The following is a 27,440-nucleotide window of genomic DNA, read 5'->3' on the forward strand; positions in this document are numbered from 1 at the left end:
TCAACCTCAGCTGTCTTCCTCAATCACTCTCTAATTTTCTATTTTTTATAAGTTCTTTTTTTTTTTTTTTTTTTTTTTTTTTTGTTTTTCGAGACAGGGTTTCTCTGTGTAGCTTTGCGCCTTTCCTGGGACTCACTAGGTAGCCCAGGCTGGCCTCAAACTCACAGAGATCCGCCTGGCTTTGCTTCCCGAGTGCTGGGATTAAAGGCGTGGGCCACCACCGCCCAGCTTAAGTTCTTTTTTTATTTACATATTTTATGTATATGGGTGTTTTTTCCTGCATGTATACCACAAGAGGGCATCAGATCTCATGAATTACAGTTATAGATGGTTGTGAGCCACCATGTAGGTGCTGGGAATTGAACTCAGGACCTCTGGGAAAGCAGCCAGTGCTCTTAACTTCTGAGCCACCCCTCTACCTTTTGAGATAAGGTCTCAACTGAATCTGGAACTCACTGATTCAGGATTAAACTAGCCCACTGGCATGTGTGCTCCAGGGGTCTGCCTGTACACCCAATACCAGGATTCCTCCATGGCTTCCCCCCCACTCCCAGGCAGGGTTTCTCTATGTAGACCAGGCTGTCCTCAAACTCAGAGATCTGCCTGCCTCTGCCTCCCAAGTGCTGGGATCAAAGGTGTGCGCCACCATGGCCTAGCCCATGCCTGGCTTTTTAACATGACAAATCCAAACTCATGACTTCTTGCTTGCACAGCAAGCACTCTGACAAGGGAGTCATCCCCAGGCCCACGGTCAGTTTCTAAGTACTGTTCCCCTCTAAAATGAATCAGGGATGACTGGGTGCCAAGGCAGAGGAGCCTGGGAACCCTTCAGTGAAGGGGAAGCTGGGAAGCAGGATGTGCTGAGACCAAAGAGAGCAGGTTGAAGGGGTTCAGAAGCCAAAAGGAAGCATCTCAAATAGGAAATACTTCAGTACTTAACTCAGAAACTTGATTCTGATTCCACTACTATGTGTAGCCTGAAACTCTTCATTCACCCATGTCTCCCCCTTCCCCCTGGAACCAGGCCTCCAGGGACACCATCCCCACCCGTTCTTGACTTCCTCCTGAGGTGGGGCACTGGATAATCTCATAGGGTCTAGCCCACAGTTCATGAGCCCTACCCAGGACATCAAAGCAAAGCTTGAGAAACTCTCCAACAATCAATTTATTTACTTACGACAGCATTTTGAGGAACCCAACCCAGCACCCCAAATCTACTAGTGTTCCACAAATCCTGCACCCTCCAGGACCCAGGGAGCTCACAGGCTGTTCCTGAGACTGCAGCTACTCTCGACACCTGTCATGTAGGTTGATTTCAGGGAGCCTGAGGGGCCTGTGGGTAGTTAGTATCTTGGTTTCCACACCCAGGGCCAACAATTCCAGCCCCCAACCCCAACATCAACTTGTAATGTGGAACACTGAGGGGCCCCAAAGTGCAGAACAGAAAAGACCAAACACAGGGAGTCCAGGTAAAGTCTCCAAGTTTGTGTAACCCTGTAGGTAGTATGCACTGCTCGGCCTGTGAAGAGGGCTGGGACAAACACACCCCATCTGCTGTGTACTTTCTACTTTGGCAAAAGAACAAAATCACCACGAGTTTCAAGAACATGAGTAAACTTGAGGAGACAGAAAAATAAAACAGCAGCCTGTGCACACAGCCTTCAGGCCACCTCCATCAGCCTCATCACCTGCTTCCCGCCAGCTTCCCCACTGCTAAAGATGTAAAGAGCTGACCACAGCCAAAGGGGACTGTCCCAGGTCCCCTTTGCAAGCCACCCTGGCTTTCCCTTGGAGAAGGCAGAAAGGCAGCAGCCTATATCTAAAATGACAGAGGAGTCAGGGGACTCACATTCAAGAGTGAGCAGCTCTACAGAGGCCTGGATGGAGGCCCAGGGCCATGAGGCAGACCGCCCAGCCCCAAGTCCTTTCCTCCAGAGGCAGCTGCTGAGGAAGGGAGAAACTCTGGGGAGGGAACACCTGCCCTTGAGAGTGGAAACCGGTTCTGTTCCTGTGGGCTGGGGAAGGGAGCTGAGGGACAGAAGAAGGCCTGGGCAGACTCAGCCAGCTGGCAGTGGTAGCCAAGAACTCAGCCCTGGGAAGACGGAGAAGAGTAACCATCTGTAAAGGTCCCCAGTCAATGTTGGTGGCACTGGCCATCTCTGGTACACCAAAGTCCACAGGAACCCACTCAGGGCTGTCACACAATAGGACTTCCTGTCTGCAGAGGTGGGGGGAGAGGGCCCCAAGAGCTGTCTGGCAAGGGAGCGGCTCTGACCCTGACAGCCACAGCAGGTAGCAGGTGAGCAGTCACTGGAATCAGAAGGCCCCGAAGCACTGGGCGCAAGTCCACACATCTGCTGGCCAACCCTGCCAACTCCACGCAGCCAGAGGACAAAACAGAGCTTGCCATCTTCCAGCTGTGGCCCACAGTCACAAAAGTCACCCATACATTTGTGCAAATTCAATACCAGGACAGAGGCCACTGCTCACCCTAAGGCTCAGTTCTAAGGCGGCCAGCCTGACAGGTTGGAAAAGAGCCAAGGCAACTCTGAAGGGCTGGAGAAAGTGGCGCAGGGTGGGGCAGAAGCCTCCAGTACATCACAGGACAAGGAGGCGGCACCCGCCAAGGGCAGGCTAATTCCTCAGGGCAGCCAACCTGGAAACAACAAAAAGGATTCTGGTAAGAAAGGCAAAGGACAGAGGTATTTAAAATATTGTCTACAAGTGCTAGACGTGAACCCAGAAGTGAGGACCCACTTAGACTCAGGTTTTCAAAGTTGTCCTGGGATAATGTGTGGAAAGATGCCAGAAATAGCCACATAGTGTGACATTCTTGGGAGGGCACAGAACTCCCTTCTCCAGTGAGCTGTGTGTAGACGAATGTGTGGTCACACATCTGGGACCAACTGCTGGTTACAGAGGCCTGACTGCAGCATCTTGATGTAAGGGGACTGTCCCTGCAGACACAGGGCTCTCCCTCCGCCTTCCCAACAGTCCCATCAAATGTGATGGACTTTGCACATGTTGGGTTCCAGCCACCAAAATCCTTAGGGTCCCGAACCTTCCCCCTAGACAGGACACTAGAGCAAGTATTACGATATTCCCTCACGTAGGTCGTACCTCCGAGACAGCTGGTCCTCCTGGCTGCGCACAGAGCTTTCGCCCACAGCGGAGGCACCCTCTGGAAGCTGGCTGAGTTGGTCTAAGACCTCCAGGCCATTTTCCTCAGCAATCTGTACAATCAGGCTGTCTACCTGCTCCTGAGGTGTGGTCAGTGTGGTGGCAGAGCTCACAGAATCCTCCATTACCTGAGGAGAGGGTCATTCTGAGCAATATGGCCACGGAGCCCATGGCACCATAAAGCACACTACAGTTGTTTTGTTTGTTGTGGACATGTGTGGTGTACCCATGCATACACGTATGTGCTCATGTGAAGGCCAAAGGCTAACATCAGGTGTCTTCTCCATCCTGCGTTCTACAAGGCCTCCCACTAAACCTAGTGTTCACCATTTCGGCCAGGCTGCCGGGTCGGCAAAGCCCTGGGATTCATCTGTCTTGGCTCCAGCACTAAGACTCGCATGCACCCAGCTCTCATGTGGATGCTAAGAACCCAAACTCAGGCCCCCAGGCTTGCACAAGGAGCACCCTGTCCTGAGCCGTCTCCCTAACCCCATTGTGTTCTGGCTCTCTCTCCACACTGCTTTCTCTTCGTAGGGTTCTCTCTAGGAAGCTTTGCCTGGCCCCCTTGGCCCTTCCTGGCCCATATCCAACCAGTTCCACCTCTGGGTCCACCTGGTTCAGGGACTATTCTGCACTCCTGTGTGCTTGTCTATCATGTGCTTGTCTATCCCCAGAAAGGGCTGGCGTCCCATCCCCTTCCTTCTCCAGGTCTTGTCCAGCTCAGTCCAGCCACCCTGACCCTGTCCAGCCACACTACAATGGCCACCTACCGATGTGTGCACGTCCAGGTTCTGCACCTGCTGCTCAAACCTGTCCATCACTGCAGACACCTTCTGAAGGTCCATGGCACTCAGTGCCTTGTCCAGAGCTTTGGTCACCTGTGCCATATTCTTGGTCACCTGGGATAGAAGAGATTAGGGACAAGAACAGAGATAAAGACAGTCAAGGGCTGCAAACGAGGGACAGGTTATCAGAATTTTCTGATGGGACCCCAGAGTCTCAGCACACAGCTACTGAATGCAGTTGATGACACAGTGTTTTATGGGTCTCTCAACTTTGAAGGGAATCTCTGATGTGGAACCAAGAGGTCCATGTAACTTCCAGTCTATTGTGGGATGAGGCTATGGGATCCAGGCTTTTCTAAGGCCTTCCTGTGTCCAGTACTCCTTGATGCCTAGGTTCTTTGCTGGTCCAGCTTCCTTCCACTCAGTATACCCTACAACATATGCGGGCCACATGGCACCACGGTCTAGCACTTACCCCCTTCATGGTCACAGCCGTTTGCACCTTGGAGGCTACTGCATCCACACGGGAGGCCATCCGGAGCCAGTTAACACCCTCATTCTTCTTGCGGATGGCATTTTCAGCATATACACGGGCACACTCCACATTTTTCTGCTGAAGGGCCTAAAAATCATAGGGAAATGTTCATGGAGGAACATTTGTAAGCAAGCCTGCGTATCTCTCCAGGGTATGGTTTGCCACTGGGGAGGGTAGGAGGTTTTCAGGTTTCCCCAGGTATAATCCTCAGAAATGCATGAGCTTTGTAAAAACGCAGTGTGTCATTAGCAAGAACCATAGCCTTGGAGCTACTCTGCCTTGAAGCAACACTAAAGAGCTGCACAAGATTTAGCCGAAGGTCTGCCCTGATACCAGTCATGCTACTTCACCCTCTGTTCTGTCTATCTTTAGGCAGAGGACCCCTTCCTGCTAAAAGCCCAGTGAGTTCCACCTCTGCCCACCCCTACGGAGCCCACCCCCAACATCAAGGCCTCTCCCAGATCCTGACACTCCAGGCAGTAGTCCAACAGGAAAGAAAGCCAGTTAAAAATGACGACACTGGAGCAGGGACAGCCGGAAGGCCGCACCTGCAGACTGAGGATGCTGGAGGAAGAAGGAAGAGTGATGGCCATGCACCTGTTCTGCTCTGGACATCTCTGTGGGCGGGGAGGGGAGGAGGGCTATTACCCTTCCCTCGTGCTTGCCTGTCTCAGGTATGAAAGCGAATGCATCCATACTCTGCATCAGTGAGGGCTAAATCACAACGTAGCAAGTGTCTTGCACAAAAGAAGACATTAAGGCAGCACAGAGGGAAACAAAGCTGGGTGTGGTGGTCCCCACGTGTAGTCCTACCAATCGATAGCTGCGGCAGGAGCAGCTCAAGTCTGAGGTTAGCCTGGCCACAGTGCCCAATCTCAAAAATAACATAAGTGAAGTAAAATAAAATAAAGGGCATGGGGGGAAAGAACCCAAACCAGAGGACTTACACACCTTCTTTACTTTGGCCTGCTCGGCTTTGGAGTCCTTCTCTGCCTTCTTGGCCAGTTTCTCTAGCTGCTTTGCTGTGAACTAAACAGAAAAAATAACAGCCTGAGATGCACAGGTGGAGGCCAGCCTCTAGGCCCTGTTCCCTGAACCTCCTCCTCTGTACCTCCTTCACCAACCCTGCGAATAAGGCACAAAGCCTCAAAATGTAAGTCCTGGTGACTCCGGTGGGGCTGTGAGAAAGTACAACAGAATCAGGAAAGAAACTTGCCCCCTCCCCCAGTTCTGAGGCCCTGTGTGCAAGGAGGAGGCTACAATAGGTTTCCTACAATGTCCATCACCTCTAACATCTCTTCTAGAGTGGAAGGCCATCAAGGCAGCTCTCACCAACTCTGTTCCTGCTTCTCAAAGGCTGAACTCACAGAAAAGCCACATGAGAACCTCTTCCAGGCTACTTGAGTAGTGGATCTGCAGGGCTGCTATTGAGAATCCTGCATATACAGCTTCCTCACTTCTTTACCACCAAGAGAAAACGATGTCAACATATTCACGACCCCTCTGGCAACATAACTCAGGGCTGGAGACCAGATCCTGGCCACTAGTAAACGAGGCTCAAACACTGCCCCGCTTCAGGGTGACACAAACTAGGTTCAGCAGCTTGTAACCTCACTCCTGCCCAGACCCTTGGAGCCAGAGAGAAAGAAACAAGATATAGTTAACCCTGACTGTCATTTGTAAGGCATTTAAAGTGGCAGAAATATGCCATAGATTATAAGGTAGGTACAAACATCACCCCGGGAGGCACATTCAGCTGCCCATACAATTCTTCAAGTGTGTTTAAATTCCAGCCTGTGGTTTTAAATGTTTATGAAAACATCAAGCCATGTGCAGACCACTCCAGTTGTGTTTCTTAAAGATAATACACTTAGTCATCACAGACAAGTCTGAGTGATCTATTTCTACTTAGCCAAAACCAAAGAATGATCCTGTCTTTGGTCAGCAGTCTGAGCCCTGCGTGGCAGTCGTTCAGTGATAATTTGCCCATGACTTTGGGTATCTGGGTTCCAAGCGCCGCTGTAATTCTTGTCTTTACTCACTAGCTGTCAGGACAGGACTAGGGAATGGTGGTTTTGTACAAACCTTCAACTGGAACAGGGTATCTGCAAAGACAGAAAGAAATAGCTTAAGACCTTTTAAAAAATGTAACAAGTAGCGCATCCACTAAGCAAGAGGACCCAGTGAGGTACTTGAAGATGCTAGGAGCTGGCCCACAGGAGACAGACATGGATGGGGCTTGCCTGGGGCATTTGGGAGGCCCCACAGTGGAGTCAGAAGACAGACTAGTTAGAACAAGAGCTCCAACCAACAAAGACCCTCACCACAAGAACGGCACCAGCCAACCTCAAAGGGTTACTTTAAGGATAGATAAGGTAATGCATGCAGCTCTTGGCCACAGTCAGAATGGAGATGGCAGCTTACAAGTCACTCACCTTTACAAAAGACACATGGCATTCTTTGTCTTTAGTACTAAACTTTTTTTTTTTTTTTTTGGTTTTTCGAGACAGGGTTTCTCTGTGTAGCTTTGCGCCTTTCCTGGAACTCACTCTGTAGACCAGGCTGGCCTCGAACTCACAGAGACCCGCCTACCTCTGCCTCCTGAGTGCTGGGATTAAAGATGTATGCCACCACCACCCGGCTAATACTAAACTTAATCTTTAGTATTTAACAGTTTTTGTTTTTGTTTTTTTTAAAAAGTCTTTATTGGCTCTGTTTTAAAAAAAAAAAACTTTATTTTGTGTGCATTGGTGTGAAGGTGTCAGATCCCCTGGAAGTGGAGTTACAGACAGCTGTGAGCTTCCAGGTCCTCTGGAAGAGCAGCCAGTGCTCTTAATGGCTGAGCCATCTCTCCAGGCCCCAACAGTTGGTTTTGCATAGCCTTTCCTTTATCTTGCCAGAGGCCAGTAGATAAAACGGGTAAGGTGGTCAGCCTTAGGTCAAAGAGGTTACTACTCCACGACAGATGCCATTTCTAAGCCACAGCATCAGGCCCAGCGCACTGTCCCTAACTGGACTAAGCCAAGGAAGGAATCCGAATGTATTTTTAAAAATTAACTGCTAGCCAAACCTGCTATTCATTCACAAACTTGAGACAGGGAAACACAATTTCTTGTTTATTTATTTATTTTCGATGTTTTGAGGCAGGATTTTGCCTCAAACTCCCTAGGTAGCCAAGGATGGGGACACTTTGAGCTCCTGATCCTTCTGTTTCTAGTGCCTAAGACTGGAACTGCAGCTGTGAGCCACCACACCAGGTAACTGGCTGTTTCGACACACATCACAGAGTGCTGTGATATTTGATTCCTGAAAAGGCTCACCCTACCAGTCCAGAAGGAGGCACTGATGGTCTGCAAATGCAAAACAAGGCCCAGCAGAGACCTGCTGGGGTACAGTGAACTCTGTGTGACTAACCATCTACCACAGCTCAGTGCAAGCACTAGCTATGGCCAGAGCTGCCAGAGCTGACTGGTACAAAAGTCGCCTGACACAGTGACAGGAGGAGTGTCACCCAGGTGTGGCGCAGTCATCTCATTAGCGTTAGGACACTGGCCAAATCCCTCCCATCCCAGCCTGTATTTTCATCTAGACTCCAGTGGGACCGGACTCTGAAAAACAAAAAGCTGGAGAAACCTGATGTGAGCTACAAAAAGTTCCCTCTCAAGAGCAGAATGAACTGTGATGCAAAAACTCTTTATTGTTGAGACACTGGAGCACTACATCTTCTGTCCAAGGAACCCAAGGATAGAATTCTCATGTATTTCCGCCATGACAGTGACATCGCTTTCTACATTTTGGAAAACAGTTTTTTAAAACTCCATTATAAGCCCGGGCAGTGGTGGCACACGCCTCTAATCCCAGCACTCGGGAGGCAGAACCAGGTGGATCTCTGCGAGTTTGAGGCCAGCCTGGTCTACAGCTCGAGAACCAGGACAGGCACCAAAACTACACAGAGAAACCCTGTCTCAAAAAAACCAACCAACCAAACAAACAAACAAACAAAAACCTCCATTACAGCTGTGCACACCTTCAATCCCAGCACTGGGAAGGCGGAAATAGGCAAATCTCTTGAGTTCAAGGCCAGCCTGTCTACATAGTAAGTTCCAGGCCAGCCAAGGCTACATAGGAAGACTTTCTCACACAAACAAAAACTTACACACCAGCCCACAAAACCTGCAATGTCCACTAATGAGTCTTTGGGAGTCTCAGAACACTGGTAGGTGGGAGTGAGTCATATTTCTGGGGGTGGTTCCCTCCCAACCTGTTATAAGGGTCGGGGTGGAATAGGACATGAAGCTCCTGTATCATGGAGCTGCTAGGAGGGAACCCACAGCCTACTACTTGGTACTTGAAGTCCTTCGTATATGAATTACTCCTATTTCTCTGGGTACTATTCAGGGGTCAAAATATGAAACCACCACCTCTTCTGGTGCCTTCTGACAATATTCCAGGGTCCCCAAGGCAGGAACAAAACAAATGGGGAGGTGGCTAGAAGGGATTAGATCTGAGGTCATTTGTACAAAATTCAGGGATTCGATCCTGGGTTTGGGGTCCAGGCCTGGGGAGATCTGGGTAAGGAACAAGACCCAGGGGTAGCTACTGGCTGGGATCTGCAGTCAAGAACCCGGAGGTAGTTCCTGTTGGGACTGCGGGATCGAAGCCCAGCAGAGGGTTTCAGCTCTGACGTAAAGGTTCAGAAACCGGGATCGGTTCTGGTCGGTGTGTGGGGTGTAGACCCGAGGGCCGGTCCTAGTCGGTGTCTGGACCTGAGGCCAGAGGGGGGTCCTAGTCGGGATATAGGGTCAAGACAAGTGGGTTCCAGGCCCAGGGGCGGGGTCTGGGGCTGAGGCCGGGGACCGTTCCGGTTGGGTTATGGGGCTGAGGCCAGGGTGTCCGCAGAATCCCGCTCCGAACCCAAAGTAGGTGACGGCCCCTTACCGTCCATGGCCAGTCGGGTAGTGCCCCCCTCGGGGCCGCGAAGGGAACGAGAGCTCACGGACCAGCTGTGCCCGGGAGGACTTCCGGGGTCGCTAATGCTTCCGGTCGCGCGGCCTGCTCTCGCGAGAAGACGGCGCCGAGCCTTGGGTGGGGCTTCGGGCACGTCTGGCGCGGCGCGCAGTCGCCATGGTAACGAGCGCCCAAAGCGGAGTGTTGGTTTTGTGAGTCGCTAGGGTGACTGGGCCCCAAGGCCGCCGGCTGGGGCGGCGGGGTCACCTATGGGCCTGTCCAAAAGCAAACCCAGAGAGAAGAAAGGTAAAGGGCGCCGCCTGGTGGCCAGGCCCGCCCTCCGAGCAGGCGTCCTTGGGGTTGTTGGTCTAACTGATTATCCGTGTGTTTCAGTCGAGGAGCCAAAGAAGAACTCTACCAGTTTTGTTACAAAGTCTAAGGAGAAAGTAATGGAGAAGGAGTCCAGGCATTCTGAGAAGGAAGCCTTGAATCATCCGGCTGACAGCCTGCTGTTCACGTCAGGGCCATCCAAGCACTCAAGGCCTTCTTCCTCTTCCTTTGAAGGTAGGAGACCCGAGGAGACCTGTCACGTCAAGGCATCTGGGATGGGGCCCATTTCTAAGGCTCTAATGATACAGGAGGTAAATATGCAGGATTCTTGGTGCCGTAAGGTAAACAAGAGCACAACTAAGCTTGATCGTTTGAGTCCATTGTAGGCTATAACAGGGATTTCAAGGGCATCCTGTATATACGGAGAGTTTCAGAAGGAAAAAAAAATTAAGAAGAAACTTACTGAATGATCCATACAATGTCCCCCAGAAGGGTTGGGTGACCTCTGGTTCCACTGTGATTCTTTCAGCGTGTTACAGCTTGGAGCAGGACGTTGGGTGATTGTCCAGGCTGGAGTGTGACTCCTGAGGAGGGCTTGGTCTTCCTCAGCCTGGCACAAAGGTGGGAGGGATTCCGAGGAAGAAAGGATCATGGATGGGACAAAAGTGTTTCTTTTTGTACAAACTCAAGCATAGCATTTGGCAGATCCAGAAAGTGAGTTTGCTGCCAATTCCACTTTTCCTTAAGGCAAACAGTTTGACATATTTACTCATTTTATAGCAGCCCAATGTGGCCACACCTTCCTTGTGGAATTGGTGATACCACAAAACCAGGACAAAGCCTAAATACAGAGTCTTCCATCATTATATCACCTAGATTGTTGGAGATATAACTGTTCAGGGTTTAAGACAAAGATGGTATTAGGAGCTGTATGCATTGGAAAAGGTCTTTTTGCTTCCAGAATGGAGGCCAGTATGAAAAACAGAACCCTAGGGGGACCTACCCCAAGCTCATTGCTGTAATCTGCTGGGAACCAGAGAAGCAGGGGCAGTAGACATTCAGAAAGATTGGAGGTAGAAAGTGTAGAACCTGCTCTCTGATGAGATGCAGGGGAAAGATGGGGCTGGACAATGGGTCGGATGAGAGAGGACTGTCCGGGCACAGGCAGAAGCAGTCTCTGTGAATCAGACACAGGCACCATGAGACCTTCGAATGCTATGCAGCCCGAGGCAGTTTGAAATCCAGGTGCTAGGACTGAAACCCAGGAACCCCTTCATTTGAGGATAGAAGGCCATAGCAATGGCTGCAGGCCTAAGATGGGGTTCAAGTGATGCCTGTCCCTCGGGGTGCTTTTAGCTAATTACAGAAAAGCCAACTAAACAAGATTTTTCTCACCAAATGGTTTGATGTCTGATCAAAGAAGGGTCAGAGATGGCATCCACCGTGTTCACTCAACAGCATGTCATTGGCATCAAGAACTGTTCATGATTCATTGTGGCATCCTCAGTGTCGGGGATGTCTTCCTTCACAGTGCCAAGGTATCGGGAAGGCTGCAGGTGTCATAGGCACAGGAGATTACACTGACTTTTAAGAGAGATTTGGGACCTTGCTTTGCTGTTGGCAAGGAAATCTTTCTGGGGTAGGCTTCACCTGCCCAGCCTCTCTAAGATGGGTTCAGCTCTACAAATTATGAAGTGCCGGAGGAGCGTTATGATATCAGAATAGACAAGACTTTGCCAGCAAGGAACTACCCATTTGAAAGCCACCAGTGAGACCTGTCACACAGCATCACTTCTGGAGGAAAAGCAGGTGGACATGAAGAGAAAAGCCGGTGAGGACCGGTCAAGAAAAGATGATGGAGCAAGCTCAGCAGTAACAGAAGATGATGGAGCAAGCTCAGCAGTAACAGATGATGGAGCAAGCTCAGCAGTAACAGAAGATGGAGCAAGCTCAGCAGTAACAGAAGATGATGGAGCAAGCTCAGCAGTAACAGATGATGATGGAGCAAGCTCAGCAGTAACAGATGATGGAGCAAGCTCAGCAGTAACAGATGATGGAGCAAGCTCAGCAGTAACAGATGATGATGGAGCAAGCTCAGCAGTAACAGATGATGGAGCAAGCTCAGCAGTAACAAGGAAGAAGACACTCGCACATGCGACCCTGGAGGGACCCTCAGAACATGATGTCAGATGTCCATGTCCATATACATTCTGACTCCCTTTCTATGAAATGCTTTGAACTCATCACAGCCTTTTTGCTTTAGCTCCCCAAGTAATGTAATTACTGGCATGAGCTGTAATGTCCATTTGGAAATGACTGTAAAACTGAACAGGTTGGGCATGGGGTTGTAGTGCCAGCAACTCAGGAGACTGACTTGGACATATAGTGAAACCCTGTGTTTTCAAAAAGGGGGAAGACTAAGAATATAGCTCAGTTGGTAGAGTGTCTACCATGCACAAAGCACAAAGGCCTGGCTTCCTTCACCAGCACTACATAAAAGCAGGGATGGTAGCCTATGCATATAATCTTAACACTTGAGGCAGGATCTGTTCAAGGGGATCTGTCATAACATGGAGTGTTCCAAATCCAGCCTGGGCTATGTGATACTTTGTCTCAAAATAAAATCGGGGCTGGAGAGTTAGCTCAGCAGTTAAGAACACTTGCTGCTCTTGCAAAGGACTCAGGTTCAGTTCCTAACACCCATTTGCAACTCTAATTCCAAGAGAGCCAATGCCTTCTTCTGACCTCTGTGAGCATTAGCCATGCTCATGGTACACATATGTACATGAAGACAAAACACAAAACAAAGCAAAACTGACCCATGACGCCCATCTGTGAGGCTCTGAGATGGACCATAGTTAGGCATCCTGGTGTCTGGACCTTTGAGTGAACATGAAGTAGTTATAGGGTCTGGCCTTTGAGGCTTCACAGTCTGTTGCTGGCAGCAGCACTTGCAGGCCAGATAAGTCTTCCAAGGACACAGCCCACTGCACCAACTTCTGAGGCCTCAAGTGGGAACTGTCTAGGTAAGCCTGCCCTGAGTTCCTGACCCACAACAGTGAGAAAGCAGTTGTTTGAGCTGCTGCATTTTGGAGTTAGTTGTTATACAGCCGGATAGCCAGACAAGGGGTAAATAGTGGAGTCAAGAAGAAGCTTGGCCCTCAGTTATAGAGCACTCCTATAATCCCAGGACTCAGAAGGCCAAGGCAGGAGGGTCATGCATTCCAAGCAGCTTGTTCTACATACTAAGACCCTGTGAAAAGAAAAAAAGAAAAAAGAAAGGCGTTGTGGCAGCTGGTAGATGGGGTGTGTTATACTATACATACTGTATCTGTATGTTTAAGGTATTTTTACATTGAAAATTCCACAAATATACACAAGAAGATTAGCACAACACAAATTGACAACCAGCCTATTATAGAATGTTGGTAGTTCGATGCCCTCAAATGACACAATGTCTTCAGCAAATAAAGACATAAAAGGAGCTGGAGAGAGGCTCAATGGGTAAGAGCTTGTGCTGCTCTTCCAGAAGATCTGAGTTCAGTTCTAAGCACCCATGTTGGGTGGCTCACAACTGCCTTTAATTTTAGTTCCAAGAGATCAGAGCTCTTTTCTGGCCTCTGTGGGTACTGCATTCATGCACAAATCCATAATCTGATATACAGATACACGTTAAAATTTAAAAAGAAAAGGAGGGGATTGTTATAAGTATCTCATGAACTAAAGGCAATTTGTAGATCTGAGCTGGATCATCTTAAGAGTCAGTTTGGATATTATAATAATAATAATTGATTCTGGACTGGAGTATAGCTTAGTGGCAGAGCAGTTGCCTCGCATGCTGAAGGCCTGGGTCCCACCTCCAGCACCATTAAAAAAACAAACCCAAACTATGGTGAGTAAAAAGTGGCAACCCCCAAAGTTTCACATTCTGTATCACTCTCTTGGGAATACTCTCCAAGTGACAAAATTATAGAGATGGATAACAGACTTGGTTACCAGGTGTTAGGGGTAAAAGAACAAGAACAGGTGTGACCTGAAGGGGCACCAGGAAGGGCCCTCTGTGGTGGAAGAATCCTATGTCCTATTCAGAAGGAGCTGCTACATGTGCATAGATGGACATATGTCTGTACACTCCCTGGACCAATGTCAATTTCTGATGTTGATACTGTACTAATTTAAGATGCTACCACTGGAGAATCTGGGCAAAGGGAACATGGGACCACTTCTTGCTGTTTTTGCAACTGTCTGAATTCTGAGTATTTAAAAAATAAAAAATTAAAAATATAAAAGTTACAATTTAATTATTACAATCCAGTATAAGAAAAGCATACCAATTGTAGAAAATAGGGAGAATAATGGAGTGTGTGTGTGAGGGGGTAAGTATACAAGAATACTGACACAAAACACCAGCAGAAAAGAGCAGGGTTATGTAACTTACACAAGAGAATTGACACTTGATAAGTGATGTGAGTGTGACCTCTTGCTACATACAGATGATTTTCACAAGAGTAAGCGTGAATATAAAATGTGGGGCTTGGGAGAAGCTGAGAGATGGCTCAGCGCTTAAGAGCACTAGCTGCTCTTCCAGAGAACCAGAGCTCAATTCCTAGCATCTACATGGCAGCCCACAACTGTCTGTAACTCCAGTTCCAGGGGATCCCGGCCCTTTTCTGGCTTCTGCAGGCACTGTACCCAGTCAAAATAACAATACACATAAAGTGTTAAAAAAATGTAAGTGGAGGTTGTGTAGGACTTGGTAGTGCACCTTTAATCCCAGCACTCAGAAGGCAAGGGGCAGGTGGATCATTGTGAGTTTGAGGCCAGATTGGAGTAAATAGTGAGTTCCAGGCCAGCTACATAATGAGAATTTGTATAGAAAAACAACCCCAAAAAAAGGAGAAGTTGGGTGTGTGGCTGGGTTGGTAGCTTGCTTGTCCTGGGGGTCATCACCAGTACTGCACAACACTCCTGGTACTGCATGCTTGTAACCCCAGCACTTGGGGTTAGAAGCAGGAAGAGCATGAGTTCAACTAATTGAATTGTGTTCCTCAAAGAGGAGCACCTTTCTAAGCCTTGAATGAAAGGAAGGCATCATAAGTGGTAGTGAAGGACATGTCACACTCTAAAAACATCCACTCACAATAAGCATGATGGTGCAACACCTGTAACCTCAGCAATGAGAAGGCAGACGCAGGAGAAATCTCTTTGAGTTCCAGGTCAGCTGTGACTATAGAGACTCTGTCTCAAAACAAAACAAAAAGCACACACACAAACACACACATATGCCACAAAAAATCTGTCCAAATACTATAAATATTGTAAACACTATAAAACTCAACAAACAGTGAGAAATCTTTTGTGGCCAGGTTTAGTGGCTCCCACCTGTAATCCCAACAGTCAAGAGGTTGACACAGACAGACCTCAGCTTCATATCAATCCAGATGATGTCTGAGACTGCCTCAAAAAAAATGTTAAAAGCACTAGGCAGTGATGGTGCATACCTTCAATCCCAGCCCTGGGGAGGCAGGGACAGGTAGATTTCTGAGTTTGAGGCCAGCCTGGTCTACAGAGTGAGTGAATTCCAGAACAGCCAGGACTACACAGAGAAACCCTATCTTGGAAAAAAAAAAGTTAAAAGCAATATATATGAGAGGCCAGAGTAACATCTCAAATATCAGATCAGGTACGATCAGGTATTCCGTGACACTGTAGAAGTACCTATCTGTCTTCTTTTCCTTTTTTTTTTTTTTTTTTTTTTGTTTGTTTGATTGATTTTTTAAGACAGGGTTTCTAAATAGTCCTGTCTGTCCTAGAACTCACTCTGTAGATCAGAATGGCCTCAAACTCAGAGATCCACCTGCCTTTGCCTCCCAAGTGTTGGGATCTAAGGTGTGCACCACCTTGACAGGCTAGAAGTACCCATCTTTCTTGAAGTCAGTCTGACAGTGTGGTTCAACCTTCAAATCCCTGTCCTCCATTGAACAACCCTGTGTGATCTCTCCTTGAGTAGGGTGGAACTTGCCCAAAGGAAGAAGTGCCATTGCTATGGCTAAGTTTTCAGTTGACCTTAACTTAATCAGAATGGAGATTATCTGGGCATACACAACCTGACCACAGCAGCCTTTAGAAGTCACAGAGGTAGGGAAGATAGGTAGAGGGCTTGGTGCTAAGCCTGACCACCTGAGTTCAATCCCTGGGCCCCACAAGGGTGAAGGAAGAGAAACAGAACTAAAAGTTGTCCTCTGACCTCTACACCTGCAGCATGGCATGTGTGCCCCCCATACACACATGTGCACACAAAAGAAAAATACAATTCAGCATGTTTCTAAAAAGTCACAGACAGACACAACTTCTTTTTTGGGGTTGTTTTTCTACACAAATTCTCATTATGTAGCTGGCCTGGAACTCACTATTTACTCAACAAGCTGGGTGTTGAGAGTGCACACCTGTGATTCCAGCATTCTAGATGCTAAAGCAGGAAGATCCTCACGAGTTTGAAGCCAGATAAAGATACATAGCAGAAGCCTATTTTAAAACAGCCCCCACCATCACAGGCAGAGGTTGTGGGCCTCTGGAAGCTCCAGCAACCCCTGATCATAGCTATCGGGTAAAGAGGACTATGGGGGTCCAGCCCCTCAATAGTCCTCTCCCAAGGTCTAGGAAGAATCTACACTCAGTTGATAATTTAATCTTTGACAATAAGAAATGAATCTCCATACACGAAACTCTTTAGTCCATTCACTTTATTCTTCTCAGTCACTTCTCTCTCGACAGCAATGACTCTGCTCTCAGGCCTAGCTCCTTTCTTGCCTGATTTCTCTCTACATTAATCTGCTGTCCCCTCTAAGTTCTATCTTAATTCCTTCATCTTAGCTCCGCCTCATCTAGGTTCTCATCCATCTAGTTATTTCCCATTCTAGCTCCTTTTCTATCTCCTTCTTTCTCATCTTGTTCTTCCCCATCTGGCTCTTCCTCATCTTCCATCTCGTTCCTCTAGTCCTCTCTTCTAGCCCTTCAATCTAGTTCTTCCCCGTTTCAGTTTGTTCCTCTCTAGTTCTTACCCATCTAGTTCTTCCATTCTCTTATCTCTTCTCTGTCTCGTCCCTCTCTGAAAATAAAACTGCCTTTTATCCCCATGGACATTATCTCTTTAAGCTATCTCTGCTCCCACAGTTTCTGGCAGGGCACAGGGGGTGAGGGGAGTGTGCTCGGTCGCTAGGCAACTTGACTAGGCAACTTCTGTCACAGCTAGATGTACCTGTAAGTTGGAACCCTTTAGTTCTGAGTTAATTGCTAAGGGTGGATCTAAAACTAGAGATAAGACTTTGGAAAGGGAAAAAGTTAAGCTTAATTAGCACATCTGCCAGGCCTTCTCAAACAGTCTGTATGCTTAAGTCTGTTCTTAGAGAATCTGTGGTGAGGTATCTCAGATAAGATACTTTAATCCATCTGGATATGGTCATGGCAGGATGCCACTAATGATGATAATGACAGAAAGGCCTGAAATTAGGAATCCTGGCTTCATTACTGCACAGAAGGTTATCTAAATAGTCCTTTAGTAGAGGGGAAATGGTACCCAATAAATGATGGAAAAGCCACAACAGCACTTGAGAAACTTATAGTAGGAAATGGCTAACAATCAAAAGCCAATATCACCTTGAGCCTCAGCTTGACCTCTGGAAGGCCCTTGACTTCTTCCAGGTGTTAGCTTGTCATAATCAGCTGAAATCCCACTTCATATATTTTTGCAGCTTGCAGCAATCGGGGGAAATGGGACTTCAGTATTTGAGCCACAAAGAAACTCTGACCCTAATCCAATCTGTACATGAGAATGTAGACTCAGGCCTTGAGCAGAATCTTAGCCAAGCTGTGCCTGAATTTCTGGGGCACAAAGACAAAGTATGGGCATGGATAAAAGCCACCAACCTTGAAGTAATTTGTTATGCAGTAATAAAATAGCTAAGGATGGCACTGTGGCTCAAAAATAAAATGCTTGACTAGCATTAATAAGGCACTGCCCAGCGAGAGAGAGAGAGAGAGAGAGAGAGAGAGAGAGAGAGAGAGAGAGAGAGAGAGAGAGGAGAGAGAGAGTGGGGGACATATAGGCATGGTGGTGCATAGTAAGACTCTGTCTCAAAAAAATTAAATAAGTGGTGCAGGTATTGTATAGCAAGAATCTTAATTCAGGTGCTATGTCTATATTCCCAGCATTCTGGGGCAGATGCAAGAGAATCTTGAGTTCTAGACAGCCTGGGCTACATGGTTAGATAGATAAATAATCCTAGTGGTTAGGATGTAGCTCAATGGTACGATACTTGCCTAGCACATGTCGGCCCTGGTTCCAACCCTAACATGGCAAAAACAAAACAAAAAAGAAAATAAATGAAACACAACCACCACACAGAGAAAAATAAGAACCCTAAAAATGATGTGTGATACCCTGCCCCTTCTTCCCCCCTCTCTCTGACAGAGTCTCATTTTGTAGCTTTAGTACATAATGAAATATGGGGGATCTACTTGCCTCTGTATCCTGAGTGCTGAGATTAAAGATGTGTGTTCCATCACACCCGGCACATGTTTCTAAATCAGCACTTCTCATTCTGTGGGTTTTGATCCCTTTGAGGGGTCAAATGACTCTTTCATAGGGGTCGAATATCAGCTCTCCTGCATATCAAATATTTACATTATGATTCATAACAGTAGCAAAATTACAGTTAGGAATTAGCAGCAAAAGTAATTCTATGGTTGGGGGTCACCACAGCATGAGGAACTGTGTTAACGGGTCGCAGGATCAGGATGGTTGAGAACCACTGTTCTAAATAAACAAACTGGAGCTGGCAAGATGGCTCAGCAGGTTAAGGCACTGACTGCCAAGCCCGGGGACCTGAGTGATACCCAAGGAGTCCACAGGGTAGAGGGAAAGAACCAGCTGTCACACACGGTTAAAAAAACTTAAAAAGAAACTAGGGGCTGGAGAGACACTTCAGTGGTTAAGAGCACACTGGCTGCTCCTCCAGATAGATGATCTCAGTTTGAATCTCCTACATGGTACAAACCACATGGTGGCTCACAATGGTCTATAACTCCAGTCCCTGTGGGTCTTATGCCCTCTTCTGACCTCCACAGGCACAAGGCAACACACATGATACAAAGACATGCATGCAAACAAAGCAGTCATGTGCATAAAACTAAAAAACGGTTGAAAACGAAAGAGCCGAGAATGGTAACTCATAGCCATAATCCTATCACTGGGGAGGCTAAGGCAGGAAAATTGTGGGTTCTAGGCCAGTCCTGGCTACAGAGTGAGACCATCTCAAGAAAGAAAAATGTCACAAAACAAACTAAAAGCATTAAATTAAGATGGGTAGGGCTGGAGAGATGGCTCAGAGGTTAAGAGCGCTGTCTGCTCTTCCAGAGGTCCTGAGTTCAATTCCCAGCAACCACATGGTGGCTCACAACCATCTGTAATGAGATCTGATACCCTCTTCTGGCGTACGGCAAAATTAAGATGGGTAAAATGATTTATAAATTAACAACTGAGAACTTTTTTTTTTTTAGCTTGTAGTCTTTCTGAAACAGTATCAGAGCCTAATGTATCCCAGGCTAGCCTCAAACTTTCTATAAAAAACTGGGCAGTGGTGGTACACTTTTAATTACAGCACTCAGGAGGCAGAGGCAGGTGGATGTCTGAATTTGAGGCCAGCCTGTATACAGGGCAAATTCTAGGACAGTCAAGGCTACACAGATGACCTTGAACTTCTGCCGTTCCTGTCTACACTTTCTTAGCTACCTCACACAGCTCTATTTATAGTCTTCTGACAGGAACATAAATTGATATGTTTTTTTGGTGCTAGAGATTGAACCTAGGACCTTAATCATGGTAAGCAATACAGTCTGCCATGGAGCTACATCCCAGCTCCAATATGATGCTTTTTGCTTGAGGAAGGGTCTCTTGGGTAACTTAGGCTGGCTTTGGAATTGAAAATGCTGAGATTTCAGGCATGTGTGTGCTACCATGTCCCTTCTTCCAGTTAATTTGATAATACTTGCCACAATTTGAAAACATACAATTTGATCCAGAGGTTCTACTTCTAATAATCTGTCCAGTAAAGTTGTGGTGGTTAAGACTGTCAACTTGACAGACTCTAGACTAGTGATTCTCAACCTGTGTGTCACAACCCCTTTGGGGGGGGGGTCACATATAAGATATTATGCATACCAGATTGCTGTGGAATAACCTGCTTGTACACTGTAAAGATTTGTCACTCGAATTGGTTTAATAAAATGCTGATTGGCCAGTAACCAGGCAGAAAATATAGGTGGGGCAACCAAACTAAGAATGTTGGGAAGAGGAAGAGTGGAATCAGGAGTTACCAGTCAGATACAGAGGAAGCAGGATGAGAATATTGTACTGAGAAAAGGTACCATGTGGCAAAGTATAAATAGAAATGTGGGTTAATTTAAGTGTAAGAGTTAGCTAGTAACAAGCCTAAGCTATTCACTGATCATTTATAATTAATATAACTCTCTGAGTGATTATTTGGAAGCACCTGTGGAATGAGGTAGGACAGAGAAAAAAACTGTTTACATATGGCGCCCAGTGTGGGGCAAGAGTTCCACATAAAACCTGAGAAAGCTTAACAAAAAGTTTCTAAACATACAAAAATGAGTAAAACACAGCTTCTTGATAACTGCCTTTTCTCTAGTGGGCTCTGCTTGCTGGTGGTGAACAGAGGCATGGCTCCTTTAAGAGACAGCTTCCTGGCTCAGTGCTAGCTGCAAAAATGGGTGGCTCTTTTGAGAGGCCCTGCTGCCAAACACTTAAATGGTGTTTATAAGCAGCTGGTGGCTACTCAGTGGTGGCATGGACCTGGAAACCTCCCAGAGCTGATGGTAAACATGCTTCCACCACAAGACTAGACTCTCAGGGAACCAAGTGGGAGGAATCAGCACCAGTATGCCATGATCTAAGTTACACAACAGTTTTGTTTTTTGCACATGCACACAGAAAAAGTTACAGATGTACAATAAGGACATTCAGATGAAAAATGCCTCTAAATGGTACACAGTGTGTTTAAAAATATGAGTAGGCTTGAAATTGAAAAGAATAAGGGTAGAGAAAGTCCTTAAAAAAGAAATAGAGGGGCTGGAGAGATGGCTCAGAGGTTAAGAGCACTGTCTACTCTTCCAAAGGTCCTGAGTTCAATTCCCAGCAGCCACATGGTGGCTCACAACCATCTATAATGAGATCTGGTGCCCTCTTCTGGCCTGCAGGCATACATGCAGGCAGAATACTGTATACATAATAAATAAATAAATCCTTAAAAAAAAAACCACATAAAAATGGAAAATATACAGGAAGTCTAGATACTGTTTGTTATTGTGTTGTCTTTAATTATTTTGCCAGCTAATGAACAAATGATAACTGCTGAGAGACATTTGATTATGAAAGCTGCTAAATATATATTATGAAAACTGCTATATATTTTAAAAATATCTTGACTTCAAAATTTAAGACAAAAGATATGTTACTTTGGAAAAGAGGTTCTGCTTTTATTTCCACAAGAAATGAGAGGCTCTGGATTCATTCTAGGTTGAGAAAAATCAGGTTTGATGAAGGAAGACCCCCTGAAAAATCTCCAATGGAAGTGGATGGCCCAGATGATTCAATGTCTCAGAGCACCTCTGTTACAATCTCTTCAGAATCCTTCATCCAGAACAGCTTCAAGGCTGCTGGCTGAGATGATCCAGCCTCACAGAATACTCCAGTCAGGACTTGACCATAATCCTAAATTTTCTCAGGGTCTCCCAAAGATTACCAGTGCTGCCAATCAGCAAGAAGTGGTCTAGAGAACTACGCCTACATTTCCAAAAAATGGGTTATGGATGTTTATTATCATTAAAGGGAGGTTAGTTACAAATTGTTATTGGTCATAGTCAATCTCTTTCTAAAAAAGAAAGGAGGATATGATATAGAAATGATGGGGAAAATGACAGATTATTGACTCTACTTTAATCCAAAAACACCTGTTAATCTCAAAATATTTTACATTGTTATGGATTTTGGTTTATTGATAAAAATTTAAAGTAAATTTTGTCATACTGTATGTATATTTCTATTCTTGTTTAGGGTATTAAGTTTATGCAGCTTATTTAAAAATGTAATATATAATTAAGAAATACAAATTAATAGTCATCTATAATAGCCAACGTAGAGTCATGTTAGTTAGGTTTTCTTGGTATACAGAGATATATTTCAGATAGGTACTCTTCAAACACTTCAAAGACCTACAGAATATGACATTTAAAATGTCTTAATAACTTAGGCTTTTTGTGACAGTGAGACATGTCTGCACCTAGAAGCACAAATCTACTCCAGAGAAGATGATGAGCATTGAAGAAACTCCATATGGAGTTTGTTTTTTTACATCACTCATTTTTTTTTCCAGAGCCGAGGACCGAACCCAGGGCCTTGTGCTTGCTAGGCAAGTGCTCTACCACTGAGCTAAATCCCCAACCCCTAGTTTGTTTGTTTGTTTGTTTGTTTATGACAAAAGCTAGCCATGTGGACAAAAAGACTGCCCTTGCCTCAGCTGCTGACAGTTAGTATACTGTCTAATCTGGACAGACAGAACATAAAGAAAAGTGACTGCTGAACTTTGACAAGACAGGGTAAGACGGTCCTTCAAATTTTCCTGCTTCCAAAAAAGGTCTGTCAGACATGCTAGGCCTGTACGATGCCTCAACGATGCAGAGGAACTTTGGGTGACTGTCCAGCCAGCTTGAGGTCCCTGTCATTAGGCAACATTTCACCCTTCTGGGGTCTTTGATGAAGTTGAAGACTAAATAGTTATAATTACAGTTTCCTTAGTTATAATAGAAAGTAAATTAGATACAAAACTTTGGACTCACCAAGATAAGAGAGATAATTATTTTCTCTAATTTTGCCAAATAAAAATGGATTAGATTGTGTTACTGTAATTCTTACTTAATAACTGTTTTTGTTGTATATAATTTTACTATGTTAAAGGTAAACCTTCCTTTTTAATTAGACAAAAAGGGGGAATGCTGTGGAATAATCCTCTTGTACACTGTAAAGATTTGTTTAAACTTAAATTGGTTTAATTAAATGTTGATTGGCCAGTAGCCAGGCAGGAAGTATAGGCAGGGCAACTAGAGTAAGAATGCTGGGAAGAAAGGGCAGAGTCAGGAGTTGCCAGTCAGATGGAGAGGAAGCAAGATGAGAATGTTATACTGAGAAAAGGTACCAAGTCACGTGGCTAAACAAAGGTAAGAATTATGGGTCAATTTAATGGTAAGAGCTAGTTAGTAATAAGCCTGAGCTACCAGCCAAGCATTTATTATTAATATAAGCTTCTGAGTGATTATTTGGAAGTGGCTGTGGAACAGGGCAAGACAGAGAAACTCCATTTACACCAGATATTTACATTAAGATTCATAACAGTATCAGAATTACAGTTATGAAATAGCAAAGAAATAATTTCATGTTTTGGCGTCACACAACATGAGAAACTGTATTAAAGTCACAGTATTAGGAAGGTTGAGAACCACTACTCTAGAGTCACCTAGGAGACAAACCTCTGGACATGTCTGTGAGAAGGTTTCTAGATAGGGTTAACTACATAAGATTCACTCTGCGTGTAGGGGGAAGCACTGAATGCAGCCTCATGCTCCCGTGGCCATACCTGCCAGACATGGTGGACTGTATCCCTTCTTAAACCATGAGGCAAAATATACCCCTCCCCTAAGTTGTTGTCAGGCATTGGTCACAGCAAATGAGAAAGAAGTAACACACACACACACACACACACACACACACACACACACACACACACGAGAGAGAGGGGGGGGAGAGATAAAATTAGAAATAAACTATTTACAACAAATGGAATTGATCACACAAAGGATGGGAACCCCAAATAGGCATAGAGCCCAGGGCTGTGTGTGTACAGCCCAGAAGGCAGGTAAAAGAACAGCCTCTGTTCCATGGATGGTATAGGAATGTGATCTATCTGGAAGCTCATGAATCAAGCATGTGCAGTATTTTATTTTTGTTTTATTTATTTCCTATATTTTTAATTGAAAATATATTTCTAATACAATATATTCTGATTATGGTTTCCCCTTCCCTAACCCCTCCCAGATCCTCCCTACTTCTCTACCCACTCACATCCACACCCTTTCTTTCTCTTCTGATTAGGATACAAACAGACATCAAAAAAAAAATAGATAACATAAAAACAAACAAACTGTAATAGGGCAAAATAAACAGAAGAAAAAGAGCCAAAGAAAAGTTCAAGAAACATAAATAAACAGAAAGACACACATATACACACATAGAAATCTCATAAAAACTATAATATACACACAAAGGAATTGTAAGGTTTTTGTTGTTGCTGTTTTGTTTTTTGTTTATTTTAAAATGCCCTGACAAAGCATGATGAGACAAAGAACCTCCAGAAATGCCACTGGATTCATTTTGTGTTGGCCATCTACTGTTGGGCATGGAACCTAGCCTTATGAGTAGTTTGTCATATCCAGTGAGGCTCCATTGGAGAAAACTCATTTACAAGTTTAGTTTCTCATTTACAAGCAATTATCAACTGGAAATAGCTTCTGGGTTAAGAATGTGGCTTTTGTCTACTTCCCCTCTCAGTGCTGGGACCCCTGTCAGGCTCAGACCTGTGCTGGCCCTGTGCATGCTGCCACATTCTCTGTGAATTCACCTGTTCATTGGTCTTGCTGTGTTTAGAAGGCCTTGTTGCCTTGGTCGTCTCTTTCTTCTCTGACCCTTACAGTCTTTTTACCTCCTCTTCCACAGGGTTCCCTGAGTCCTGAGGAGAGTGAATTGATGGAGACATTCAGTTTAGGACTGAGTGTTCCAATGTCTCTCATTCTCTGCACATTGTGCAGCTGTGGGTCTCTATGTTTATTCCCATCTACTATAGGAGGAAGCTTCTCTAATGATGACTGAGCAAGATGGATCATCGAGCATGACAGAATGTTGTTAGGCTCTCCCCCCACCATGTTCCTTTGGGAAAGCAGCAGTATTTAGCCCTACAATCTAGCCCCTAGATTCCTGGCCAATCTAGTCTCATGTTCTTGGCCACCTGAGCAGTGTCAGTGGGAGTTCCATCTCATGGATGGGCCTTAAATCCAATCAGATAGTGGTTGGTTGCTCCCTCAAGCTCTGTGCCACTGTTGCACTAGCTCATCTTGCATGCAGGTCACCATTGTTGATGGAAGAGTTTGTAGCTGGATTAGTGTTTACCTTTCTCCTTTAGTGGTGTGAGGAGTACCATCCAGTACCACAGACGGGTTAGTGGGGTAAAGGCTCCAGGTAGGCACAAGCTTGACTTCTCCATGTTCAATGATATGGATTGATTGATATAGGGTATAACTATGCTTCCTGGGCTGGCATGGAACTCTGTGTAGACCACGGTGTCCCTGAACTCACAGAGATCCTCTTGCCTCTGCCTCCCAGGTGCTTGGATTAAAGGCCTATGCTACCACACCCAGCTATTTTTTGTGTATATGATTTTGTGTGGTGGGAGTTGAGGGTTGAACACAGGGACTCATGTGTGCTATGCATGCATTGTACTTGTGAATATTTTGATCTCACTATGTATCCCTGGATGGCCTAGAACTCACTCTGTAGACCAAGATGGCCTTGAACTGACAGAGATCTACCTGCCTCTGCCCCCTCCAGTTCTTGGAATAAAGGTGTGTACCACCATGCCTTGCTCAACATTTATTTATTTGTTTGTTCATTTATTTATTTATTTGGTTTTTGAGGCAGGGTTTCTCTGTGTAACAGCCCTGACTGTCCTGGAACTCGCTCTGTAGCCCAGGCTGACCCCAAACTCAGAGATCCTGCCTCTGCCTCCTGGGATTGCCGGGATTAAAGGCTGCACCTCTACCTCCTGGCCTGTTTGTGTATTTACCATTTAACATACGTATCCTATGGCTTTTGGGGTTTATATACTTCCTGTAACCTCAGAAAGTATGTGAAAATGTGGACAGTATCAGGAATGCCTCTTTCTAGAACATTCTGGCCCATAAAGTTCTGAACAGAAAGGTTTTACAAGTTGGAATTCTTTGGAGACCTGAGCCCTCTAACTTCAGAGGTAGATCACTTTCTTCTAGCTGATCAGGCAGCTTGATGGGGAGAGAGTGGCTGGCTCAGAGAGGAAATCTGGAGGTCCTGAAGGTCTGACTAGCGTGTGTGTTGGGAATAGCCAGGTCTGCAGTGGTAGACATCAGGTAGCAGCTCACACTGTGACTCGGGTAGGCATTTAAAATCCTCTCTGCTCATTTGCTCCTGGAGGTGTGTAGTGGAAGCACTTGGAAGTTAGTAAATGACATGCCCCCAGATCTGGGGAAAAGGCCAGTCTAAGAACTAACTATTGCCAGATGGTGGTAGCACACACTTTTAATCCCAGCACTCAGGAGGCAGAGGCAGGCAGATCTCTGTGAGTTCGAGGACAGCCTGGTCTACAGAGCTAGTTCTGGGACAGGTAGGGTTACACAGAGAAACCCTGTCTCTAAAACAAACAAACAAACAAACAAAACAAACAAGCAAAAATTGACAGTTCAAGAACAGAGAGACCTCAGAGTTGGTGGGATCCTAGCTTGTCTGTATTGAGGACTCAAAGGAATGTAGTGCCCTGTGCTTGTCAGACTGAAGCTGTCCTGCAGCTCATGAAATGTAGTCTCCTCTGTTTCTTCCTTGCATGAGTATACCTAGTACTCATAGCTGCCCCTGTGAGCTGTGAATATGTTTGAGTATTGGAATCAAAACATCAGACACAGTTTGTTTTGTTTTGTTTTTCCTGCTGGCCATGAATCTGTTTTCTTTGCTGGGATCTAAGACAGGCCTTGTCTTCATCGTGGAAGAAGTTTCCACACACCCACTAAATGGATGGATGTTTTCTTCCCTCTAGACAAACCTGATACAAAACTAAAGTCGAGCAAGAAGAGAAATGTCATTCCGAAGATCATCATCACTCGAGCCTCAAATGAGACACTAATCAGCTATGGTATCCCTGACAGTGAAGATCAGAGAACCATTCAGGAACATGCTGATTGGGGCCCTTACTACCGACACAGGAGCCCCAGCACAATAGCAGCCTATAATGAACACCACACAGAATAAACGAGAGCTCCCGGTAGCTGTGACTGTTTACTGTGATCTGAGTGTCAGCTAGGCTGACAGAAGGGCCACCCTTCCCTGTGCTGGTGCTGAATGCCCTTCTCCAGTCTTTGAAGTTCTGTCTCAGTGACTATTTTAGTTTTCCCAAGGTCAGAGGCAGCTTGATGGGGAGAGGGTGGCTGGCTCAGAGAGGAAATCTGGAGGTCCTGAAGGTCTGACTAGCGTGTGTGTTGGGAAGAGCCAGGCCTGCAGTGGTAGACATCAGGCAGCAGCTCACACCGTGACTCGGGTGGGCATTTAAAATCCTCTCTGCTCATTTGCTCCTGGAGGTGTGTAGTGGAAGCACTTGGAAGTTAGTAAATGACATGCCCCCAGATCTGGGGAAAAAGCCAGTTTGAGAACTAACTGTTACATTCAAGAGCAGAGAGGCCTCAGGGCTGGTGGGATCCTAGCTTGACTGTCTGTATTAAAGACTCAAAAGAATGTAGTG

General features: G+C 45.9%; 2 protein-coding genes across 2 annotated transcripts; one reads left to right on the forward strand and one right to left on the reverse strand.

Annotated features, from left to right (window-relative positions):
* Positions 1-1,146: 1,146 nt before the first annotated feature.
* Chmp1a (charged multivesicular body protein 1A) lies at positions 1,147-9,646 on the reverse strand. The gene is made up of 7 exons (XM_028880892.2): positions 9,439-9,646; positions 6,586-6,605; positions 5,452-5,529; positions 4,441-4,587; positions 3,951-4,079; positions 3,121-3,308; positions 1,147-2,656 (listed from the first exon to the last, which is right to left on the reverse strand). The coding sequence occupies exons 1-7, from the start codon at positions 9,443-9,445 to the stop codon at positions 2,635-2,637; spliced, it is 591 nt and encodes a 196-aa protein (XP_028736725.1). The 5' UTR covers positions 9,446-9,646; the 3' UTR covers positions 1,147-2,634.
* Spata33 (spermatogenesis associated 33) lies at positions 9,599-26,969 on the forward strand. Its single transcript, XM_028880891.1, has 3 exons — positions 9,599-9,753; positions 9,841-10,011; positions 26,742-26,969. The coding sequence occupies exons 1-3, from the start codon at positions 9,717-9,719 to the stop codon at positions 26,951-26,953; spliced, it is 420 nt and encodes a 139-aa protein (XP_028736724.1). The 5' UTR covers positions 9,599-9,716; the 3' UTR covers positions 26,954-26,969.
* The last annotated feature ends 471 nt before the right edge of the window (positions 26,970-27,440 follow it).

The sequence above is a fragment of the Peromyscus leucopus genome, chromosome 5, assembly GCF_004664715.2.
Source record: "Peromyscus leucopus breed LL Stock chromosome 5, UCI_PerLeu_2.1, whole genome shotgun sequence".
NCBI lineage: Eukaryota > Metazoa > Chordata > Mammalia > Rodentia > Cricetidae > Peromyscus > Peromyscus leucopus.